This window comes from Echinococcus granulosus (assembly GCF_000524195.1).
Source record: "Echinococcus granulosus chromosome Unknown EG_S00192, whole genome shotgun sequence".
In the NCBI taxonomy this organism is placed as follows: domain Eukaryota; kingdom Metazoa; phylum Platyhelminthes; class Cestoda; order Cyclophyllidea; family Taeniidae; genus Echinococcus; species Echinococcus granulosus.
The window spans coordinates 89001-104832 of record NW_020170572.1 but is presented as its reverse complement, the minus strand read 5'-3'; the positions used below and the strand labels follow the sequence as shown (position 1 = coordinate 104832).

General features: G+C 42.6%; 1 protein-coding gene across 1 annotated transcript; it reads left to right on the top strand. All coding sequences in view use genetic code 11, as the record gives it.

The window, feature by feature from the left end:
- Window positions 1-5697: 5697 nt before the first annotated feature.
- On the top strand, window positions 5698-14880 carry EGR_10135 (hypothetical protein; the record flags this gene model as incomplete). The annotated part of the gene is made up of 4 exons (XM_024499384.1): window positions 5698-5851; window positions 10003-10142; window positions 14461-14615; window positions 14760-14880. 4 exons carry the CDS (start codon window positions 5698-5700, stop codon window positions 14878-14880), a joined length of 570 nt encoding a protein of 189 aa, XP_024346213.1.
- Between the last annotated feature and the right edge of the window lie 952 nt (window positions 14881-15832).

The following is a 15832-nucleotide window of genomic DNA, read 5'->3' as shown; positions in this document are numbered from 1 at the left end:
CATTGCACTCCAAAGGTGCGCAAAATAGCCACTTGAGAAGGAAATGGAAGGCCTTAGTTCAATTAATGCCCAACAGCTTTGTCACTTTCGGCATTGCCTACAGCAACACTTAACGTGATCCATTCCAAGTGAGTTCCAACTATTGGGTTGTGAAGGTGCTGTTACAATGCGAACGAATTTCATTGAAAATAATTCTCCTTGGTATCACTTATTGGAATGCAACCCACACCAAATACTATCTTAGGAGATTTGTCAACAAATGTCATGAGAGTGGGCGTACGTGATAAGCTGCAATGAGCAAGTGGCTTCATTCAGCAATAAAATCGAGGACCTGACAACAGCACTTGGACAACACTAGAGTTGCAGCCAATAGGCCTGTCAACCATGCTTGTGCTGCCGCACGACCCTCCGATCGCTGTAAATAAAGAAACATGGAAATTGCATTTCTCACTGGACAACTTACCGCATATTTTCTTGATCATCATTTTAATGCAGCTTAGGTGGGTGTAATGATCCCCTTTATGCCACCAAATAGGAAAATTCTAGGCATCCATACTGAAATAGACCATGCCAATTAGCCCCCTCACAAATACCTTAAATATGGCCTTGTCAATTTGTGGTTATGCCATGCCACGCACAGATAAGCCTGCGTAATTTTACACGAAATTGAAAACAAGGACTTAAGAAGAGGGATCTTGCATGTTTCAATCATTTTAAATCTCGGTACTCAAGGCCTGACGAAAGGAACTTATTTAGAGTGTGGCTTTGATTATTTTGCTCCAGAATGTGGCTTATGGATTGACGCGATCACCTCTGTTACAGACGATCAAGAGAGGGTGTCTTCACCCACCACACTTCTCACAGATGCCAGCACCATGACACGTGCGCAAAAGTCTGGCTTTTCATTTCATACACTCATTTGTCAGTGTTTCACCACTGCCAAGACATGCGGCTCAAGTAACTTAATGAGACTAGTGTCGCAAGGCTTAACAATAGTAGGTGTGCGCTAAAAGCATGTAAAGGCAGCTATTACGAATTACGATGTGGTGGGTGGATGGAGTGATGTGCCGTAGGCAGGATGCGAAATTAATGTAACAAGTGAATGTTATGAATAGTGCACTCCTCAACCTTCGACATGCTCGGCATTGCACAGTATCACAAACCTTAAATGAGATTTCAATGGGGCAAGATAAACTCATATAATTGGGTTGAGGAATAAAAGCTATGGAGGCGCACCATCTGCTCCATTTTCCTACTCTGCCAACATATTTGCTTTTTACTTTCAAAACTTATCTCTGCCAGAGCCGATTCACCGAAAGAGTCTGGGGTTGGGGTAGGCTTGCCAGTCAGGTCTATCATCTGGTGGAAATTGTACTGTGGCTAACATCGTCCCACCCTGAATTGACCCCAATCATGTCATCAAGGTTGATGTTAAATGGCAGCTTTGCTTAACCAGTCATTAATCCCGCCGTCGATCAAACCTTATTTTATCTGCCATTTTGCCACCATCTCTCTTACAACACAACCAAGTTGGGGTGACCGGCCGAGTAGGTGTAGGTGGTGTGGCAATTACTTAGCCCAACAAATCACCTTATTGTACTCTCACAATAATTTCGACTAGATCAGCAAATAGTGTCTGCAGCGTGATGGCTCAATTAAATGTTGGAATTTGGTGGCTTTTTATTTGTCAGATTGCAGTAATCATGTTCTGGCAAAAGCTGAATATCTTCAGAAAAATAGGCAAATTAACCCCAATACACCGCTGTCAGTGCGTCAGGGTATATTTCAAGCCAGCCTCTGCCATCCATTTGGTGTAAATAAGAGACTGAAATCAGGAGTTTCACAAAATGTGAGGGTGTATTCCACCAAATGTTCGGTAAAGTTGTCCGTATTTTAGGTTACAGTTGGTTTTCAGCTCAATGTACAGAAATTGTAGAAACCATTATTATTTCTTTATGAAAATCACAGTAACACCAAAATATTGCCATTTATCAGGTAATACTAAGGAACCACGAAGGAATGGGACACACGTATGGCTCGCATGCACGTAATTCGCGTACGCAGATGTTAGTTTGATGGTACACAATGCCAAAATTTTATGAATTTGGATTTTTTAGTAGAATACTATGGTTTACCTAAACTTGGGTGAAATCAGCTCAATAAAATAACCCAGATCATGTGATTTGAACGATTGTCGCCACTTGCAGACAATTTAATCACAATGGCAACCAGTCATGAAATAACTTTTGCGAAATGACGAGTTTGGTTTTCTGCTCACGAGTGCAGGCGATGGAGACGAAGATGACTGCTAAGCTAAAGTCTGCGATAAACAAGTAGAACTTGCACAACATATTGTGAGAAGCAGACATGAAGGCGAAAAATCATTGAACTTGAAGACAATCACCAATGTTGCAGCCAGTGGCAGGCAGTAAACAATATGAATTATTTTGAAGTACCAAAACCGGGTTATTGCAAATGGCAAATTCGTAGTTCTGAAATTTTTGACACCACCAACGACGCTGCTATCCATTTGACTCAGGTGTGAATTCAATGATTGCATGGGATTTTAAAGGTAAGGCCATGGTTGTCACAAGCAGTTCATATTGTCTATAAGTCTTTGTCATTATGAGACAAAAACATAGGCGTCAGTGCTTCCTGGTTAGCTCTGTGGGCCTCCAACACACACACGTTAATAACAAACGAGCTGCATTGTCCCCTGTGACCTTGAGAATGTCTCGAAATGGTGGTTTAGGCGTCGCCCTAGTGCTGTGACATTCTCAGTTGAGTAACCTGCGTTGTTGTCAGCTGTATCAGCGTTTCCATTATTCACCGGTATCATTTGATCTCTTTCCAGTATCAACTTGAGTTATGGCTATTCGAGAGTTGAGGAATAGCCACAAATGCTAATACTTAAGCCGAAGTGATTCCTGCACCAAACAGCGATTTATATGCTGTATCAGAGAGTCAGTCCATTGATTAAATTGAAGATGAACGTGATGTTTATCACATAACCCTTTGGCGCAGTTTTAGTGATTTTTCCAAAGATATTTTGCTTTCGCTAAAGACCTGTGATCCCAAATGTAGGACGACCTAAGAAACATGAACTGCCTACGCGTCCACGGCTAGGCTGAGTGGCTGGTTGACTGGCTGGGTGGCAGGAGTGTATGGTCAGGAAAGGGTCCCCTTCTTAGAGATTCAAATCATCCTCATCAATGTCTGCTAGGTTCTGACTCCTGCTAAAGATGGTATGCATAGCATCTGTAGTTGTGTTTCTCAAGGCCACCAGGACGTTACAATAACTGCGCCACACCTTCTGACAATACAGGGTCTTAGAGACGTTGGTCGCAAAAATCTAAACTCGCGCAGCCTCCTCTCCCGGTATGCGAACTTCGTCTTCGTATCTGACAGGATGGCGTACCTTTGTGTGGAGGTACATTGCTGAGATGAACCCTGAGTGGTTGAGTGGGGAGTCGTGCACGCCAGACCAGGCAGTTTGCAAGTGAAATGGCTTTCATCACTCAGAGTGCACCTCTGCACCACCGATGATTGGATATGCGACGTCTTTCAAATGGCGGAACAGGCCTGTATACCAGTAATGGGTCGTTCTCTCTGTTGTGCCTGTCATTGCACAGCTTCTGTCTAATACATAACAGTCGTACGTGTCTTCGTGCGATGTGGGGAGTTTGTCGCATTTCGCCTTTCAGTGGTAACACGAACTCTGGTACATTGTGTGTTGATGCTTTCGCGTTTGGTAAGAAAGTACGGATGGGCACTCGCAAATCACCACCTGTGGGCACCTTGAACTGTGAAACCTATGCTGATGCCTGAACTGTAGCTCCAGTCAGAGGGACTTGTTCTCGAGTACTCTGTCCACATCGCAGATTGCAAACTACACACGGCACACGCCCATCAGTGGCATCGATTCCTATCTTTACCTCATTTTATTATTCCGTATCCCCTTTCATCCTATGAAAATGACACCAATACTCATTATGGCCTAATTAATAGCAATGCTATACCAGTAAATCCTTATTGTAGAACTATCTTCTCCATTCCTTTCAGGTTACTGGTCAAACCAACACAATTTTAAAGTGCTCAAATGTTTGGCATGAGAGCGTGCCTCTTTGCAGTGCGCCCATCCATTCACCTGATTCCTGCCTCGCTGGCCCCTATTTTGAACCTCTCAGAAGATATCACTTCTGAACACCAGGTTACTATAAATAACGCGCTTAACGTGGCGTGCTTTCAAGCCCCTATACGTCTTAAGTGTGAGGCCATTCAGTGACCTTAGTAACTTCATCTTTTACCATTTCTAAATGCCGTTACTAAATTTTCGACTCGCAAGTGGGTGGGATCATCATCTTTTTGAGAAATAAGTCAGTAAATACGGGTCTCTGGACTGACGGCGTTTATACTACTTAAATTGAATAAAATACATTTATTTATTAGGACATGCAGATCGCTGGGGGCTGCAGCTGCTTGAGAATGGTGTAAATTGCCATAATAAGCCAAAGTAGCGATGTCGGAGAGATCGTAGGCGATCTCGGGTTGACGGCAGTGGTGGCAATAGAGCACCGAGAAGCTGAAGGTTGTAGTGTCGTGTCGGTTCAAAGATGACACATGGTCATCACCTTTGCCGCGTCGCACTCGTTTGTGAGGAAATCGAAGGTTACAGTGAGGCAGAGACGAAAAGTTGGTAAATTATGCAAAGGTAGAATAAAATAATCGGCGGGGTAGATGCAAATAATTCACAATGAAGCATAGAGGAGTACTCAGAAAACCCCAGACCATGGTAATAAGCCGTAACTAATCAAATAATCACATTTGCAAACTAATCATCATGAAGGTGTCGACGCTAGTAGGCATGACACACTACGAAGACACTTAGCTGAACTCAAGACACAGCCTGGCCCAAAATTCCCTCCTATCTTTCTCACGATTTGCCACTGCAATTCTCGTGGAGAAGGATGCAGTCGGATGAACGTCAAGAGTACTTCAGATCTGCCACATCGGTTTACCCACCACCAGTAATTTACTTCGGCTAGCTCACGAGGACGATTTTTTCTCTATCCTATGCGTACACGCTAAGAGATATCTGTACTCCTTCCACGCACCCACGCAGTACTTTCTGCTGTGTGATTGATAAACCTTATATTCATCTCCATTTTAATGAAAGAGCTTCCCCCAGTCTGCTTGCGATCAATTTCTAGACTGATACCCATAATAAGTCATGAAAAACCACGAAACGCTAGTTGATAATAGCAACTCTGCTACAATCAAACGAAGAGACGAGAAAAACATGAGGAAAGGTAATTATATACAATTTGTTACGATAAGCGTCAAAAAAGAAAAGATAAGCCACAGTGGCTTCAGGGGGATACTACAGTCCTACGTGTTTTATCGGCTTGCTTTTTGTTCAATACGAGAAACACCTTGCCATCTCAAAACACATCTGAACGACCTATTCTTATAGCATGTCACAGAAGGGATTATGCACTCACAGAACATGGCTCCATATTCACCACAGCCCAGATGGTTTACTGTTTCATTCTCATCGATACACGGATTGTCAAGCTGTATAATTAACTCCTTCATTAAAAATACGTGCATTTACTTAACAAATAAAATCACACGCACACATCAGCCTAAGCGTTGGGCTACTTCGCTGTCGATACTGTTGTTCACATTCTCCTGAACATGGCGCACTCAGCGATTCGACGCTTTCGTCTCCTCAGACCAACTCCTATCTTTCAATTATTCACCCTTACCCACTTCAACACAACAACTCGTCGCATACTCATAGATGCGACTCCACCAGTCGGTCATCGCTGTCGTCCTCCATCCAAGACCAGTACATTTTGTCCTCAATACTATTAACTTTTTTACAGGTTAAGGCTTCACACTGATGCAAATTTAAGCAAAAAACACTGCATTTATTAAACCAGCGTGATGGTGATGCGCCGGCCGTATTTCACTTCATGTAATGGTCATTGCAGCCAGTTCCTCATTCTTTGAGGGCTGGATGAGATGCAACTGATTTGTATCTACTCAAGACATTGTCATAATTATATGTGACTCAAAAACGATTTGCAGTCGCAGTTGTATTGAATTTATTTCTCAATCGCACGCCATACCTCCTTTTCGGATGCTTGCCATCTACGTGGAACAAGAGGCATGAATGAAATGATTGAAATAATCGGCGAATGGCATTGCAAGGTGCGCTGGTGAAAAGCACAAATAGTAAATGGCATTTCAGGGTGCATCGACAAAAGGCACAAATGAGCAGGGGATTGTGACACTTGTTGCAATCAAGAAACGTTGCCATCACTCAAATTGTATGTCTTCAGCTGATGCAACTCAACGTAGTGTATGTCGAGGTGGCTCGGTAGGGCGACTGATTTGTAAGATAACTCTCTCAAAACCAAGTCAAGCATTTTCCGAACTAATTTAACCCAAATCAACCCTTTATTCACCTACATTGGCCTAATCTGGTCTTAATTCTCATAATTTGTACATAGTGACTACATTAACCACAGCATTAATTGCTGATTCACATCACTTACAGCTGTAAAGTGACCGTACATTCGTCAGTGACGACGGGACTGAATGCGCTGTAGCCTTGTGACTATTGCAACTTTGGGTGATAATCATTCAGTGAAGACTTTTCCCCTTTCTCTTTCACGTCAGTCAAATTAATAGGAGCGAGTGAGTGGACGAAATAAGCATAAGCCCAATAGGCATTTCTCTTATGTGTGTTTGTGTAAACAATGGCTGCTTTTTCCTGCATTCGCCTAAATTAGTGCTTGAGCTGCAGTGAGCATGCTGATGTTGCTACTATTCCTCGTCGACGTTGATTTAACCAGTTTAACGATTTGTCAGTCAGCGACGGACTCACAAACGTCATTGAAATATTGAGCTGACCTGACTTGTGATTGCAATGTGTGACAGTCAGTTGGAGGTTAAATTGATGTGCTGCGGGACCAGCTGCTTTCACTTCACTGGCATCATGGGGAAATGATTTCCATTTGGAGATGGCAGGATATCAGGGAAACTGGCCTGATTAGTCATTTAACAAGAAGACATTTCTCTTCAAGCAAGACATATGATATAAGAAACTACACTGTACATTATACAATGGAGCAATGCTGACTTTACTTTTAGCTAAATAATGTAGACGCTGTTACTTTGCAAATGCAGCGTCAACCACCCAATGTCAAGAGTTTTCCTAGAAATTCAACTCACTTCAAGCTTTCCTTCATCCACATTACCCTAAACTGGTCTTGCTTGCAATAATTTCTTGCCGTGACCACACGTAGAGCACAGCATAGAAAAAAGATGCGCATAATAATGCAGTGTCATGTCTTGCAGACCAGTTGCTACTGCAACAGGTTGTGTTGCTGTAAATACAATGTTCCAAAGCGAGCCCACTAAACATCATCGGCAAAATACGTGGTACATGCGAGACATTCCCTACATCCTCTCACAAGCCCACAGCGATAGAAAGGACCTTGCAGAGTCGGATGGACAGACGAACATGACAAGAACAGTGGAAATCATCTGTACAGAATGAGGTGTTATTGGACCAGGAAGGTGTCAGGTTCTGTGATAACCTAGTGGTTCTCGAATCATTGGTGCAGACAGTTCCACACGAGTCACATCACCAACTAAACAATATGGGTGAAAAGAGGCACTTGACCCCTTGAGCATAAAGTGATGCTTGCCTTCGCTCTCCTTAAATACACCTAATTGCAGCCGAGTCTGCCTCACTTGCAACAGTTTAAAAAGGCATCACTTTACAAGCATCACATTTAAGGAAAGAGGAGGCGTTGACATGATGGGTCCTCTACCATCCACCCAGAGAGGAAACCGGTATATTCTGGTTATGGTGGACTGCTTGATGAAGGTAGCAGTGGTAGAACCCATGAAAGAACAGAACGTTGGAGCAATTACTTCGCCTTACTTTGATTGCAGAATTTGTGAACGCGATGTGCCCTAAGCTGCGTATAACGATCAACACACAAAGTTCAAAAACGGATTTTTTTGCTAAACTATTCAGGACATTTGAAATTTAGAGCAACAAATGGCACTTGGATATTCACGAAGTAATGGGCGAGGAAAAAGACAAAATTTTGCTTAAGTTCTTTTTATTAGAGTGTTTTGCTGTGGATGTGCAACTGGACATTGCGATTTAGGTCTTCGTCCAATCCACTTAAGTACGGAGCTACAACTTATACATCAGCTAGCATTCCACTGTGTAAGGTGCTTGCCTGCCACATAATAAGAGTACCAACCGATATTTCCCTTTGAAACACGGCAGTAGTATTCTACAATGTCTCAGATTATGCACTTCGACCAAAGAAGGGATTAGGCAAACTTTCAGCACCTCATGGGAACACATGCGACTCACATATCCTAGACAGCTAAATGCAGAAACGCATTGCATGAATGCATTCAGCAATTGTCATGTTTGTTAAATTTTCTCGCTCTGCGTTTTCAATGCCATATTTTTTTAAAGTAATATGGTACTTTGACAACTTTGATTGTGGAATGGACATTGGTCCATGCTAGCAGCGTTCCACTACTTTTGCATGTTAGTAATGTGTGATATGTCATACCGCTTCGGCTTATTGCAAATTCAGAGAGGATTAAAAACGTCCACATTTGCCTAAAAAAAATGAGCAACGAAATTGTTTATAAGTGATAAAAACTATTCAAAAGATACACCCAACTGTCAGCTGGTAAGAAAACTTTTAGGCAGTTCAATTGTACCATTGTAAACATTTTTAAAGTGTTTGAATTGAATTTCATAGGCTCTCTCGAAAAGCTAATAATATAATTATTTTTGGCAAGATAATTTTGCTTACATCTAGCTCATTTGCCACCTATACTAGATCAAAAGCAGTTTTGCTACCAACTATGAAAATTCTAGAAAAAAATTGGATAAAATTTAACCCTTTTTCTGTATCAAATAATACATGTTTTGTTATGGCGGATTATATGAAGGTCTGGGCCTTGGTGTTGGCTTGGTAAGTGAGGCTTGCCTGCCGTTTGTATGGATTTGTCTAGGATTTCGATTAATGTTTAGGGATTTAAATTTCTTTTGTTTACTGGGGAGTGTACAATTATGCGTAGATTCAGATAGTGGTTACTGTGGTTCGCTGGTGCCACAGTTTCTGTAATACGTGTGCTTGAATAATTGAGTGCTGATTTGGAGTGCGTTAATCTAGCCAATGTGTTGTTTTTTTCTCATAGTATCCTGGTCTTTACTAATTCTAGTGTTTTCAGCCCTTTTTGAGCTGTGACGAGGGGAAAGGAGTTGCATTTTTGCACATTCATTGTCCGCGTTTAATTTGCTTGCAAGAATACGCATGCTAAAATGATAGGTTTACCACTTGAGAGTATTTGAACCGTTGCAGCCGAATTAGAGTTAACGGTTGAAGTTTTTCGGTAGTTATTTCATGAAGCCGCAAAAATTTGATGCAAAGACTTAGGGCTTAGTCTTTTGTGTTTAAAGCATGTAGAAATGAACTGGAAAACTTAATAGACAATCCAACAATGGTATAAGGTGATTCACTGCGCCTCATTTCGACCTCATGCACATTGATGACTTCGAAGATGCGAATTATCGGCTAGTGAAGTCGTCATACGTGAAGGCTTGCTTTGTAGATAGCGCTTCGTGGGACTTCCTTCACTTTGGTTGAGTCAAGCGGAAGATGCTGTCATTAATGAGAAGAGAGAATGAACAATTGCATGCCAATTTAGATGACTGAATGAAGAGGCTGGAGTGCTGCGAAGAGTAAAACTGGCTTCGGTGCAGTTCAAATATCTTTTTAAAGATTGGATTAAGTAATGTAAAATTAGTAGGCCAGAGGTATCAGGAATGCCAATTAATAGTAGGTGCAAAACAATCGAGAATGCGTTTTTAAGGCTGCTAAGTTCCGACGCGTTTTAGTCTTGTGACCTCGTTTTTCCTTTTTGTGTAAGAATTTATTTTCTCTCCAGGGAAGTATCTTCAACAACAGCTAATCAGGAGTGAGATGGGATTGGCTATAGTGGAGGTAGAATTGAAGGCATTCCTGCGTGTAGACAATTTTGTTCGCCTTCAGGAAGGGTTCTGTGTCCCTGTTTTTCAGCTGGATTGGGTAAGGAGCGCATCTTCGTACAGTACAGTGGTTGGAGTTCCCAAACAGTCTGCATCCTTTGATCAAGACCTTCATTGTTCAATTTAATAAAACGCTAGTCATATAGCGCTCCATTCAGAGGATCAGAGATAGTGAGTCAGTCTCATGGCTCCGAGTATGTGCGAAGAGGTGAATGCACAAACGGTTGCGTCCTAGGCGGGACTTCAGAGGTCGGGAAATCAATCGCTTCCATCGTTCACTTTCTCTATCGTGAGTGTAGCTGGTGTCTCGATGACTGCTGTCCGTTAAAGGTTACAGTAAGCGTTTAGCCCTCGCCACCATCGCCGCATACTTCATTTTAAGAAAACCCTTAGTTTGCCGGTATGGAAAGACGTACTTTGCTTTCTTGGCATTTATGCAAGTTGGTTAACTAGTTCAACACAGGAAGTGAGTAGGAAGGAGGTTTTTTGGGCGCCCTCCGAAACGGCATTGGGAACTACCCAAATGATGGATGCCTGTACACTCACTGTGTCATTCCTATGCATAAAATCAAGCTTTTTATTAATGAAGAGATGAAAATATAGCTCAATGTGGTGCATATGGCTGTATCGTTGGCACTGCACTATGCCACGTCTGGCTGCACCAAATCAACCGAATACTCAAGGTCAGTAGCTTAGGCAATGTTTCAAAATGGGTCAACTTGACAATTTGTTAGAAGGGCATGACTTCTAGATCAGCTCGCCAATGCCTATTGTTTGCGCTTATTTAACTTGCGAATTATCAGTGAAAGTTGACCATTTGCAACGTGGACTTGAAATACGTCTGCAGTCTCGTCTCGTCGTTGCATGCCATGATAAAGGACAATTGACAGGAGGATTGGCGCGCAATAAGCCCAGACACAAAACAATGCGGCCATTGCTGGTAGTTCTGATTTGACGATTTCATCTCTACGAAGAATTTTGTCAGTAATCATTTGGCAGCAGCATTTGCGTCTTCACGCAGCACCATGAGGTCACATCGTGTCAAGGTCAGCATGGCGTCAGTGATGATCAAAGAAATGCTGTGGCTGCAGAGCTCCTATTATAATTTAAATTCATCACTACTAGATTGGAAGTTCATTGCACTCCAAAGGTGCGCAAAATAGCCACTTGAGAAGGAAATGGAAGGCCTTAGTTCAATTAATGCCCAACAGCTTTGTCACTTTCGGCATTGCCTACAGCAACACTTAACGTGATCCATTCCAAGTGAGTTCCAACTATTGGGTTGTGAAGGTGCTGTTACAATGCGAACGAATTTCATTGAAAATAATTCTCCTTGGTATCACTTATTGGAATGCAACCCACACCAAATACTATCTTAGGAGATTTGTCAACAAATGTCATGAGAGTGGGCGTACGTGATAAGCTGCAATGAGCAAGTGGCTTCATTCAGCAATAAAATCGAGGACCTGACAACAGCACTTGGACAACACTAGAGTTGCAGCCAATAGGCCTGTCAACCATGCTTGTGCTGCCGCACGACCCTCCGATCGCTGTAAATAAAGAAACATGGAAATTGCATTTCTCACTGGACAACTTACCGCATATTTTCTTGATCATCATTTTAATGCAGCTTAGGTGGGTGTAATGATCCCCTTTATGCCACCAAATAGGAAAATTCTAGGCATCCATACTGAAATAGACCATGCCAATTAGCCCCCTCACAAATACCTTAAATATGGCCTTGTCAATTTGTGGTTATGCCATGCCACGCACAGATAAGCCTGCGTAATTTTACACGAAATTGAAAACAAGGACTTAAGAAGAGGGATCTTGCATGTTTCAATCATTTTAAATCTCGGTACTCAAGGCCTGACGAAAGGAACTTATTTAGAGTGTGGCTTTGATTATTTTGCTCCAGAATGTGGCTTATGGATTGACGCGATCACCTCTGTTACAGACGATCAAGAGAGGGTGTCTTCACCCACCACACTTCTCACAGATGCCAGCACCATGACACGTGCGCAAAAGTCTGGCTTTTCATTTCATACACTCATTTGTCAGTGTTTCACCACTGCCAAGACATGCGGCTCAAGTAACTTAATGAGACTAGTGTCGCAAGGCTTAACAATAGTAGGTGTGCGCTAAAAGCATGTAAAGGCAGCTATTACGAATTACGATGTGGTGGGTGGATGGAGTGATGTGCCGTAGGCAGGATGCGAAATTAATGTAACAAGTGAATGTTATGAATAGTGCACTCCTCAACCTTCGACATGCTCGGCATTGCACAGTATCACAAACCTTAAATGAGATTTCAATGGGGCAAGATAAACTCATATAATTGGGTTGAGGAATAAAAGCTATGGAGGCGCACCATCTGCTCCATTTTCCTACTCTGCCAACATATTTGCTTTTTACTTTCAAAACTTATCTCTGCCAGAGCCGATTCACCGAAAGAGTCTGGGGTTGGGGTAGGCTTGCCAGTCAGGTCTATCATCTGGTGGAAATTGTACTGTGGCTAACATCGTCCCACCCTGAATTGACCCCAATCATGTCATCAAGGTTGATGTTAAATGGCAGCTTTGCTTAACCAGTCATTAATCCCGCCGTCGATCAAACCTTATTTTATCTGCCATTTTGCCACCATCTCTCTTACAACACAACCAAGTTGGGGTGACCGGCCGAGTAGGTGTAGGTGGTGTGGCAATTACTTAGCCCAACAAATCACCTTATTGTACTCTCACAATAATTTCGACTAGATCAGCAAATAGTGTCTGCAGCGTGATGGCTCAATTAAATGTTGGAATTTGGTGGCTTTTTATTTGTCAGATTGCAGTAATCATGTTCTGGCAAAAGCTGAATATCTTCAGAAAAATAGGCAAATTAACCCCAATACACCGCTGTCAGTGCGTCAGGGTATATTTCAAGCCAGCCTCTGCCATCCATTTGGTGTAAATAAGAGACTGAAATCAGGAGTTTCACAAAATGTGAGGGTGTATTCCACCAAATGTTCGGTAAAGTTGTCCGTATTTTAGGTTACAGTTGGTTTTCAGCTCAATGTACAGAAATTGTAGAAACCATTATTATTTCTTTATGAAAATCACAGTAACACCAAAATATTGCCATTTATCAGGTAATACTAAGGAACCACGAAGGAATGGGACACACGTATGGCTCGCATGCACGTAATTCGCGTACGCAGATGTTAGTTTGATGGTACACAATGCCAAAATTTTATGAATTTGGATTTTTTAGTAGAATACTATGGTTTACCTAAACTTGGGTGAAATCAGCTCAATAAAATAACCCAGATCATGTGATTTGAACGATTGTCGCCACTTGCAGACAATTTAATCACAATGGCAACCAGTCATGAAATAACTTTTGCGAAATGACGAGTTTGGTTTTCTGCTCACGAGTGCAGGCGATGGAGACGAAGATGACTGCTAAGCTAAAGTCTGCGATAAACAAGTAGAACTTGCACAACATATTGTGAGAAGCAGACATGAAGGCGAAAAATCATTGAACTTGAAGACAATCACCAATGTTGCAGCCAGTGGCAGGCAGTAAACAATATGAATTATTTTGAAGTACCAAAACCGGGTTATTGCAAATGGCAAATTCGTAGTTCTGAAATTTTTGACACCACCAACGACGCTGCTATCCATTTGACTCAGGTGTGAATTCAATGATTGCATGGGATTTTAAAGGTAAGGCCATGGTTGTCACAAGCAGTTCATATTGTCTATAAGTCTTTGTCATTATGAGACAAAAACATAGGCGTCAGTGCTTCCTGGTTAGCTCTGTGGGCCTCCAACACACACACGTTAATAACAAACGAGCTGCATTGTCCCCTGTGACCTTGAGAATGTCTCGAAATGGTGGTTTAGGCGTCGCCCTAGTGCTGTGACATTCTCAGTTGAGTAACCTGCGTTGTTGTCAGCTGTATCAGCGTTTCCATTATTCACCGGTATCATTTGATCTCTTTCCAGTATCAACTTGAGTTATGGCTATTCGAGAGTTGAGGAATAGCCACAAATGCTAATACTTAAGCCGAAGTGATTCCTGCACCAAACAGCGATTTATATGCTGTATCAGAGAGTCAGTCCATTGATTAAATTGAAGATGAACGTGATGTTTATCACATAACCCTTTGGCGCAGTTTTAGTGATTTTTCCAAAGATATTTTGCTTTCGCTAAAGACCTGTGATCCCAAATGTAGGACGACCTAAGAAACATGAACTGCCTACGCGTCCACGGCTAGGCTGAGTGGCTGGTTGACTGGCTGGGTGGCAGGAGTGTATGGTCAGGAAAGGGTCCCCTTCTTAGAGATTCAAATCATCCTCATCAATGTCTGCTAGGTTCTGACTCCTGCTAAAGATGGTATGCATAGCATCTGTAGTTGTGTTTCTCAAGGCCACCAGGACGTTACAATAACTGCGCCACACCTTCTGACAATACAGGGTCTTAGAGACGTTGGTCGCAAAAATCTAAACTCGCGCAGCCTCCTCTCCCGGTATGCGAACTTCGTCTTCGTATCTGACAGGATGGCGTACCTTTGTGTGGAGGTACATTGCTGAGATGAACCCTGAGTGGTTGAGTGGGGAGTCGTGCACGCCAGACCAGGCAGTTTGCAAGTGAAATGGCTTTCATCACTCAGAGTGCACCTCTGCACCACCGATGATTGGATATGCGACGTCTTTCAAATGGCGGAACAGGCCTGTATACCAGTAATGGGTCGTTCTCTCTGTTGTGCCTGTCATTGCACAGCTTCTGTCTAATACATAACAGTCGTACGTGTCTTCGTGCGATGTGGGGAGTTTGTCGCATTTCGCCTTTCAGTGGTAACACGAACTCTGGTACATTGTGTGTTGATGCTTTCGCGTTTGGTAAGAAAGTACGGATGGGCACTCGCAAATCACCACCTGTGGGCACCTTGAACTGTGAAACCTATGCTGATGCCTGAACTGTAGCTCCAGTCAGAGGGACTTGTTCTCGAGTACTCTGTCCACATCGCAGATTGCAAACTACACACGGCACACGCCCATCAGTGGCATCGATTCCTATCTTTACCTCATTTTATTATTCCGTATCCCCTTTCATCCTATGAAAATGACACCAATACTCATTATGGCCTAATTAATAGCAATGCTATACCAGTAAATCCTTATTGTAGAACTATCTTCTCCATTCCTTTCAGGTTACTGGTCAAACCAACACAATTTTAAAGTGCTCAAATGTTTGGCATGAGAGCGTGCCTCTTTGCAGTGCGCCCATCCATTCACCTGATTCCTGCCTCGCTGGCCCCTATTTTGAACCTCTCAGAAGATATCACTTCTGAACACCAGGTTACTATAAATAACGCGCTTAACGTGGCGTGCTTTCAAGCCCCTATACGTCTTAAGTGTGAGGCCATTCAGTGACCTTAGTAACTTCATCTTTTACCATTTCTAAATGCCGTTACTAAATTTTCGACTCGCAAGTGGGTGGGATCATCATCTTTTTGAGAAATAAGTCAGTAAATACGGGTCTCTGGACTGACGGCGTTTATACTACTTAAATTGAATAAAATACATTTATTTATTAGGACATGCAGATCGCTGCCTCTCACTCCAACTAGATGTTATCAGCTAGATGGCCAATGGGAAAGACCTCAGAGCAGGTGTCTGCCTTAATTGATGAAGACAGGTGAGTAAGCTGAAGGGTGTGCCGAGCGAGTATGGCGCAGACTCA